Source organism: Boleophthalmus pectinirostris, unplaced genomic scaffold (assembly GCF_026225935.1).
Source record: "Boleophthalmus pectinirostris isolate CB_2022bp ecotype Guang Dong unplaced genomic scaffold, ASM2622593v1 HiC_scaffold_22, whole genome shotgun sequence".
In the NCBI taxonomy this organism is placed as follows: Eukaryota; Metazoa; Chordata; class Actinopteri; order Gobiiformes; family Gobiidae; genus Boleophthalmus; species Boleophthalmus pectinirostris.
The window spans coordinates 25,886,071-25,896,245 of NW_026571190.1; the positions used below are offsets into that span (position 1 = coordinate 25,886,071).

General features: G+C 38.4%; 1 protein-coding gene across 3 annotated transcripts in view; it reads right to left on the bottom strand.

Annotated features, from left to right (window-relative positions):
- rhbdl3 (rhomboid, veinlet-like 3 (Drosophila)) overlaps positions 1–6,162 on the bottom strand; it is a 50,462-nt gene extending 44,300 nt beyond the window's left edge. For 2 of the 3 annotated variants that reach the window (XM_020938567.2, XM_055158304.1), the window contains exon 1: positions 5,462–6,154. In XM_020938567.2, coding sequence (XP_020794226.2) covers positions 5,462–5,608 — 147 coding nt within the window. In that variant the 5' untranslated portion in view covers positions 5,609–6,154. Of the gene's footprint in view, positions 1–5,461 lie in introns of all 3 variants that reach the window. The other variant, XM_055158305.1, reaches the window with a different exon arrangement.
- Positions 6,163–10,175: the final 4,013 nt, after the last annotated feature.

Consider the following 10,175-nt stretch of genomic DNA (forward strand, 5'->3'; position numbering starts at 1 on the left):
TGGATTATTAGTCTGTTTACATTTCCAAAGCTCAAAATGCTCTGTTCCACCTTGCGATGTCATCAAGCAGTAGGTTTCAAAGTAACGCCTACCTTTACCTTTTGTTTAATAGGGATTGGCAATTCCAGGTCTGAAATGATCCAAATAATATACAGGGTTTGTGTGTTAAACATGTGTGAATGAAACAAAGCACAACTCCAGGTATGTTTGTGATGAGAAAGCAGCATAAGATAGATAAAAATTGGATAATATAGGCCCTGTAAATTGTATGAGTTCAGTGAAGTAAGTGAAACATTCTTTGCAAATGCTGTAACTATGTTAATTGGCAGGTTGTTAGACCATGGCGCAGGTTTATGGACTACTCAAAATGCCACCAAGCGAGAACCTGAGTGAGACAACTTTGATGGCAGGTATGCAGCCATGTGAAAGTGTTTAATCACTAAACGGCGCGGGCGCGTGCCTGGGGGGAATGAAAACACCACTGGGAGCTCCATGTTGGCACACACACATTCAAAGAAATACAGTCTTAAACACACAGCCCAGAAGCTGCATGTGACAAATAATCAGGCTAAGTGTTGGCATATTTTAATGTGATTAAAAGTACTGAGTGCTCCCTGAGAGTCGAGGTTGAGCTGATATTACAAGACTATATATAGTTATATTTGACACATATTAATGAAAACTTGAAGACATGGTTATCTTTGTCACATACCAAACACTCCAAAAAAACAACATTACAGAGTCGTATCATAATGTGCACACTTGGACATTCTGTTAATATCAGACGAATGTTCCTAAGAGATATTATTAAATGCATTGTGTAGCATGACAGAAGAGTGGTTAACCTATCTACCACAAGGACAAGAAGGATATTGAGAGCTCTATTCATTTTCCTTATTATCGTCATCATAATTATTTTCAACCATACATGCCTTTGATACATACTAGTAGGATCTGTAATTTAACATTAGTTACACTTAAGTCCATCACGATAAATACTGTATTGAATTATTGTTCAATACAGGATTAATCACTTACTAATTAGACTTTTTTTTTGTTGTTTATTTTTCTGTAACATCATCATCATGAGTAGCAGTGTTGACTTATGAACTTCTTTGACTCATTATAGACAAACTTACTTCTGAAGTGTGGTGTTATTATTTATATTCTACATTAAAGGGACAGTCAGAGGTCGCTGGTGCTAGGCTAGTGCATGTCAATGGCCATAGTTATCCTGCCACTAAAAAGTCTTACCCACTCCACAAAACACCCAAAGCAAATCTGTTATTACGCCAGACTGTCGAAGTAAATGTCTGTGTTGATAGAATAATGTTTGAAATAAAACTAACCTTGCATTGCGTGAATCGTTGCATGTTGAGGGACTATTTTCTCATATATCAGTCCGCCGCTGCCAAGCTTTCTATCAGGAAATACAACTTGCTGCTGCTGCTCAGACATAAATCCTTCAAATACAAGGTTGGTTTTACTTACAAAATAATTCTATTGACACAGACATTCACATCGACAGTCTGGCGTAATAACAGATTTGCTTCGGGTGTTTTGTGGAGTGGGTAAGACTGTTTTTAGTGGCAGGCTAACTATGGCCATGCACATGCACTAGCCTAGCACCAGCGACTACTGCAAATACAAGGACTGGATGGAATATTGAAAAAAGTGTCTACACACGTCTCCAACACTTTGGCTCACTACGAAATCAGGCGCTATGACCAAAATTGTGAACTGTCCCTTTAACATTATTTACATTTAAACCTGTCATGATAAATACTGTATTGACTTATTGATCAATACAGGACTAATCAGTTACTAATTGGACATTTTTGGTTATTTTTATGTATCATCATCATACGATATGAGTGTTGACTTATGAACTTCTATGACTCATTATAGAAACTTATTTTTTAAGTGTGCTGTTATTATTATATTGTACATTAAGAATATTCTTCTTTTTTGATTCAGTATTATTCTTTATAGTCTATATTTACTTCAGAAATACATCACACTTCAAAATTTGTTATTGTGAGAGCTACACTCTATCTGAGTAGATTTTAAAGACGATATGAGAGGGGGAAAAAAGATATAAAGCAATATTACTTTGTGTTTTCGGCAACTCAAGTCACTGAAATACTGAACAATAAACATCCAGCACTATGACAACATGCTTAATCAGATAAACCCTGAACACACTGACAACTGTGCTGCAGCCTCAAATCCACACAAAATCCTCCACAAACACTGGTACTTATGCAGACTTTAAACATATTGGACTGTTTATGCCCCGTTAAAAAGATTTGAGCAACCCTGTCTGAGCCACTGCCTGTGTTTATCCTTATGTTTGTTTTTAGGTGATGGAGGAGAACACAATCAGATCATTTGAGGTTTTGGTTTCTAACTTCCTGCACACAGAGAGGAAAGCACTTATACAGCAACAAAATCCTCTCCAGGGACAAGAGTAAGTGAGAGGAGTGAAGGGAAGACAACTCAGCCACGCAGCATATTGAAGGAGGGTCCTAAGTAGAGCTACAGGGGCACTTTAAACTGATGATGTGAAATTATTTGTCTAGATGCAATCAAAGTTTATCTTAAAAAAGTTAAGATGAAAGCTAATCCTAACTTCACAAGACAATTAAATAGATGGAACAATGGTAAAGTCACTACAGACTTCACTATAGACTTTTTTGAGCGCATTGCATAACTTTTCTGATGGAGCATCCACCACCTTTTCTCCATGGAGATGTTATTGTTTTGCCTAAAATGTTTCACAGTATGGCATTAAAGCTTTCTATCATCAGGGAGACCAAACCTGGCCAAGTTACTGTTCAGATCTGTGGAGAGGCAATCCTGCTCACAGACTACCTGTTTTTCTAGGTATTTTTGAGCAATAAACCCATCTTTAATTCAATAAATGCAAGGTAGATCCTTTTAATGTCATACTGTGTAACATTCAAAGCAGAGCAATGAATATATAGAAACAACAAGGTGTCAGACCCCGAACCAAAAAGTTACATAGTGCACCTTTAAGTACTTTTAAGTCTCTGTGAAAAACAAAAAAAACAAAAAAACAAATCTGGCATCTATTCAAACTTTGTGCTCATCTTTTAATTTTTTTTAGTCATATCCTGCAATTGTGCATTTCTGGCATACATATAACACATAAATAACCCAAGATACCAAAGTTTTCTTGAAGGTCTACATGTCTAACCTAGAGTCAAATAACTATAAAATATGTGGTTATGTGAAGAGAAATGAGAATATGATTTCAACAATGCATATTTCTTCAGGTTGCTAAGACTTATTTAAACTCTTTCAATGGCCACGCTTTCGCCGTGCTTACCCACTCGTACAAAAAGCAGTATTTTCTCTGAGGTCATTCCCTTGACAAATGGTGCAGCATTTGTAGAACGAAGGAGCCAAGGACAATGACGGACTAAAAGGGAGGATTTGTTGTTGCCACATCAAGCGCACACTTTACTATTCAGATAAATGCTACAAAACTTCCACTTGAGGGCACTTCCATTGACTTCAGACAGACGACATTAAGAGGCCCCCTTATAACTTGAATCTGTTATTTCTACCTTGTGTTGCACATAATCCCCCAGGATCTTTAGTCTGTCTGATACGTATGACACAAGTCCCCATACACATATAAGGGAGTGTGGGGCCCCCGGACAGGCAGGTGCGGGGCAGTCCCATAGTGTGCATAATGCTGTGAGGGCAGGAGGCGCCCGCCGTCTGTCAGCCACACGCACAGATCAGCTGGTCTGTGTTTCTGTTCTCCTGGGGTTTCGTAGATACATCACTGTTTGTGTGTAGATTTCTCTGATGACATCAGCCTGAGTAACGCATTCAGGATGTCTAAGTAATTGCATGAGGAGAGGCCCACAGGACACACTCTCAGTGCATAAGAGTATCAAACAGGAGATGGAAATTAAATTAAATCATAAAATGAATGAGAGATAGACCATTATTGCAAAGCATTATCCAGAAGTAACATGTGCTTAAAGCACTGAAGTAAGTGGAGTGAAATCACCATGAACTGTAGAGCTATAAATATTTAAATATAAGTTACTCTCTTAGTCAGGTTACAGGTTGCAGTATCCATTGGCATTGTAGGACTGCAACTACTGGCATATTACACAAGCAAACAGCCATTCATAAAAAACACGCAGCTGAGAGCCTAAAAACAATATGTAATTTCAGAACTTTTGCAAACTACTCACCAATATCTGCTTCTTAGATGATTTTAGTTTCGAGCAAGATTCTTCTCCAATCACATATAAGTGTCCAAACTTGAGTTCTCTTTTACATTTCACTGAGAGACTTACTTTAGCTACACGTTGCAACCATATTCCAGAAACAATATTAAATTTCCCTTCCAGAAGCTTTGTGACCTTTAAACATCTGCACTGCTCTGAATACTAATCTCAGAGATGTGGTTAGCGGGTCAGTCACACTTCACACACAACACCGCTGCAAGCTGTGAGAATCATGCATGAGCGCAAAAGACAATGGAAGCTTACCTTGTCAAACATAGATTTCCATTGCTGAGACAAAGAAAGAGAAAAACAAACAGAAAGAAGTGATGGAGAGAGAGGGAGAGTGAGAGAAAGAGGGAGAGGAGTCAGAGGAGAGCTAGGGGCCAGTGCTGTCAGAGGAGCACCTGCTTCCATTTATAGGGCCATTTAACATTTTAGCCTGTGTCTTAATTGTAGTGTTACAATCACAGTGTCATTAACTGATCATTATGTTAAATGAGGCACATAGAAGATAATGGAGCAGTAAAGAGTGCCCTATTAGGCCAATGTATGTTCACTGTACAGTAGGCCTACATCATTACAACCTGATTTCAGACGAGTTAAGGGGCACTGATTAAGGTACACTGTAATCAAACATGTATTAGAATACTTGTGTACATGAATATTCTACTATATTAAAGCTGTACTATGTAACTTTTCTGGTGCAATAAGCAACCATATCCCCTAGTCTCCATGGAAATATTATTGCTTTGCCTAGAAACCACAGTATGAAATAAACATACACATTTAATAACAAATATTTATCTCTTTACAGTTGTTTCTAATGGTCTGAAAATGCATTCTCACAGTGAGAGGGCTTGTTTCCCAACAGATCTGACTTGTAACAGGTGATGGGAGGATAGGTTTGGATAGGTTTAATCCCATACTGTGAAGCATTCCAAGCAAAGCAATAACCAGCTGGTAAAGTTACACAGTGCACCTTTAATTACTGTCGTTCAAACCTGTTGCTTGGCTTTGTTCCAACTTGTATTTCCCCCCCAAAACACAAACAGTTTCAGAAAGTTGGAATCAGGGATGTAGGTTACCTAATTATTTCCAAAAAAAAAAAGAAAATGTAATAACTAACTCATTATAAGTAAGCTAATGGCAAAACTTGACCGTGCCATGGCATAAGGCGGTAAACTCACTTCCTCTGATGCTGCGGGGACCACGTCTGTGCTCTCCAAAACCTCGATCTCCTCTCCCTCCGCGTTCGCCGCCACCGCTGGGGACGAGTTCACGGTAGTCTCCCGGCTCCCACCTGTCTTCTTTGGGCTGCTACTTTCCTCCTCCATTGAGCCGCGGAGAATCCCAGTCCTCAGACCACCTCAGGAAGGACCACTAGTCCACGAAGCCATCAAAATTAATTCAGACTTCAAGCCACATCAGGTGCAAGCGGCCGTGAAGGAAAGATCCATGCGTGGTTACAGAGGCGTGCGCGCGTAATCCAGCGGTTTTTAAAGTTGATCCGGCGATAGTTTAGTCCCGGCAGCATCCACAGTGGTGCGTAAAGAGCCAAACGCGAGCCCCAAGAGCAGAAGAGAGGCAGCGGTCCAAGTTTAGACAAATCATGACATCACCAAACAGCGCACATGAGGACGGAGACGCGCCGTGACGTGCGTACATGCGAGTCTCGTGTGTGGCTCCATCCGTGTAGAGTAAAATAGTGTGTGTGTGTGAGATGGAGAGAGGAAGGGGCTGTATCACATGTACACGCGGTGCACAGGACAGCGGTGGTACAGGAAGAGATCGTGCGTCATCATACCTGAGACTGGCAGCGTGGGTGAGAGCCGTCTGGACAGAGGCACCGGAGGGACACGGGAGCGCATCTCCAGCCAGGTGCTCGGTCAAAATGCGTCCTCTGGTTTGACGGGAAGAGAAAAGAGAGACTGTGTGGGCGGAGAAATGGCAGGGAAAGGGGAGGGGCAGGTCTGGGATGAGGAGGATTCTATCAACGTGAAGAATAGACTTTATGTCATGCCATTTAAACCCGTGCAATCCTAGACTAAATAGAATAAATCCAAGTCAAGTTAGTGACACCAGTGTAATCCAAAAAACAGTGGAATATAATTTAAAGGGCCCATATTACAGTAATTTCTGATTTATGTTATAATGTTGTTTCCTCATCACAAACATAACTGGAGTTGTGTTTTGTTTCATTTACACATGTTTAACACACAAACCCTGCATATATAAGATGAGTTCTTCTCTCAAAAAAAAAACAAAACACTGCTCCACCTTGTGATGTCATGTGGTTATACAAGAAGTGCTCCTCTGTTTTTAAACTCCATACACCTTCACTAGAACCATCTGGATCCTTTCAGCCGTGGTATTGCCCGTCTCTACGGAACAAAATGTAAAAGGACAGTTATCTTGAAAACTACCACCAAAAGCTGGAACAGAACATTGAGTCTCAGAGATGTAAACAGACTAATAACAAAAGATTACGCAACCATGTGAGAATGAAACAAAATACAACTCCAGGTATGTTTTTGAGGTGGTAACATTAAAACATGGATTAAAGCCCAAATCAGTTTTGCGCAATATAGGATCTTTAAGTTTATTAGAGCCATAGGCAGTACAGTACAGTTTAACAAATTTACTTTAGCCTTAAAATGATATATTTAATCATATATTTTATAAAGAAACTGAATTAACATATTCTTTGTTTCATTGCATGATCCTTCCTTACGTATTATATCCCTACTATAGCTGATTCAAGGAGTTTTGCATACAATAGCTGTACCGTTTTCTACAACATCTCTGACACACATTAAGCTTGTTCATATTACAACACAATATGCCAACAATCACTATGGAAACAATAAGTAGGGTCAATAATTGGCTTCCTCCAGTTTCACAGTGTTTCCAAATAACTGATAAACAGCTACAAATGTAATTAACCCTGACATCTATCACGTTATCCAGTGTTTTGTGTTATAAAAAGTGCACACTGCATTGAAACACGGCCCAAAGCCTGTCTATATTATTTAGACAGAGTGGGCTGTTGATAGTATTTGAAGCACTCTTTAATCTATCAGTTATAAAGGACACACCTCGGTCAAATTGTATGGTGCACCCTGGAGGCTCATTGGACTGGGGTGTGTCCTCTCCTGTAAATTCCAGGTTAGATGAGGGGGATATAACTGTCCCCTTCAGCCAGGAACTACAAATTACATTGTAGTTGATATGGGCAGACAACACAGCATTAAAATGTGAGACATCAAACAGAGCTGATAATGGGGTGGAAGTTGATGTCTATTATTCAAATGAGTCAACAGGAAAAGAACACATGGTCAGATGGTGTTGGTAAGCTGGCCTCTTTCAGTGGACCCTGCAAGAAACTGGCAGTGGGTCTTCCTTCCACTGCAAGCAAAATCTGTCCAAATATGAATGTGGTTGATAGCCTGCAGCCGACTAAAACACGCACATCTGCTGAATCAGGCTCCCTAAAGGAACTAAATAAAACATGTTACCTGTCCTATAAACATTGGGGAATAATTCAAACCATGCCCCACAAATATAATTACAGTAACCAGTAAAGTTTGTTTGTTTTGTAAAAATGGAAAAAGAAGAAATAAGTGATCACAAATTCTTTTACAGTTATGATTTTTTTTTTTTTTTTTTGTATAAGTAAAGCTATAAATACACAGACAGGAGAAGTCTGAAATCTGCTTCAGTGTGAGTTAATGAGCTGTGAGATCAGAAAAGTTGCTGCAGGTGTCATAACATCCACAGATAAGTGATATATATAACATGAGTACTTTCATAAAATAAAATTATTAGGCTGGTGGTTACCGCTAAAACTAAAATATGTTATAATAATATTATGCAAATCAGAAATCTACATATTTAACTCTTACAATGTTTTACATCGATTAGTGCACAATTAAATCATATTAATACAAAAACAAATGTGTGATATAGGCAATGCTGCCCCCTTGTGTTTAAGTCCAAGGCTAACTTATTCACTCAAATGAGTGTTCAATTCACATATTAAACAGTCTCAAAAAAAATATACATAGGACAGGGCACAAAATGTAGTACATAACTTTATTGTAAACATTGGATGCACTGAAATATGATGATTTTCAAAAAGCTTATGTGGAAATGACATGGGTGGACATTATTGCATCTTTTAGGGGAATAAGGCCATACTAAGGTTAAATCTAAGATAAATATATACATTTTATCTTTTAGCAAAGTATGAGCACACAAAATAAAAATATGCATAAGTAGGATATTGCTTTGACAATACTGTAATGTAAAGCATGCATCTGTAACACCTGTAAACCTGTAACATCTTTGCATTGGTTTAGACTTGAGAAATAAAGTGACCTAAACATGAACAGGAGCTTATGAAAAGCAGACTTTAAGATTTCTGAAAGTTTTATCTGGTCAGTGAAGTATCAGAAGGTGTTGCAGTGCAGTTTAATTACCCACATACAGAGTAATTTCCATTAAAAAACCCATATGCTTTGAGCAATATGTGCCAATTTGGAGATTTGTGTACCATACGGGCAGTACTAAATAAACTTGTACTTGATACTGTACATTTACAGTAATGACAAATTACTGAGGGCACTAGAGAAAGTCAGTCCACATAACTCATCTGATGAGTTTCACTTAACCATGAAATATCTTAAATATTCTGAACCCACCTCACCCACAACAGTTCAGTTTTTTATAAATAAATATATATTTGTCTTTAATTACAAACTTTTTAAGATTAACACTATAAGCTACTTTAATACAAAATTAAATGTGCTCAGTTTCTTTCCCGTGTTATATATACATTTGAGGAAATGTAATGAATGAAATATTATTATGCAAATTAGAAAATACATTTGGAATGAAGGAAGTAACTATAAAATATTTGTATTTCTAAATGAATATATTTAAGAGTCACTGTTATTGTACATGAATGAGTCTAGCTGGTACCAGGAGGAGGGTGGAGGATCACCGCAGTCTGAGGAGGATTCTATACATGGCGAAGCCCAGAACAGCAAATACTGTGGCCCCAGCACTCGCTCTGAGCCAGAAGGTGGAGCTCTTCAGGTCAGCTTGGCTAACATGTCTGTGGGAAAGCATAAGAAATACTCATTTATAACAAAAACCTTAATTAATGTAAAACATGTTTGCATTAGTTAGATGTTGTATCCTTGTGAATGAACAAAATATTGCACATGATAATTTTGTCAATCTACAGATGCTTTTTAAAAATATCCTTCTGTATCAGGGAGTTCTTTGTTTCTACTCCATTTACTGCGATTGTTCATTGTTCTCATTGTTTATCATTATTCATACTGTCAAAACAAGCTCCAAGTTTGTGAATTTTGTGCACTGACAACGGCAATAAAACTCATTCTGATTCTGATCTACCATGAAAACTCAAATACTTTGCATTGTTTTGTTTCCATACATCACCATAAAGCCTGGCTCTGGTTTTGAAATTGCATCATAAACAGAGAAAACCCCCGTGGAATCAATCCATGGATAATTGCTTTCACATTCTTGTGGATGCTATAGGCCTTGGAGGTGCATATTTTGAAAACAACAATAAGTCATAAAACATTTTTTAGGATGTCTTTCTCTGATAGCGGCACAGAAAAGATTATCAATTACACACACACGGTACACAGAGAAATAAATGTTAGAGGATGAGAAATGTAACACCACAAAAACTCATTAAAAACAGTAAAGAAGTTGTAAGAGGACCTTCTCAGTACCACAGCGTAGAGTTTGGCCCTGATGGTCTGCAGCAGCTCAGAGTTGAGGAAATTCTGACACAAGCAGAAGGTACAGCGGTTACAAGTACACATGCAGCGCAGCCGGGCGTGACTGAGGAGGAGCAGAAAGAAG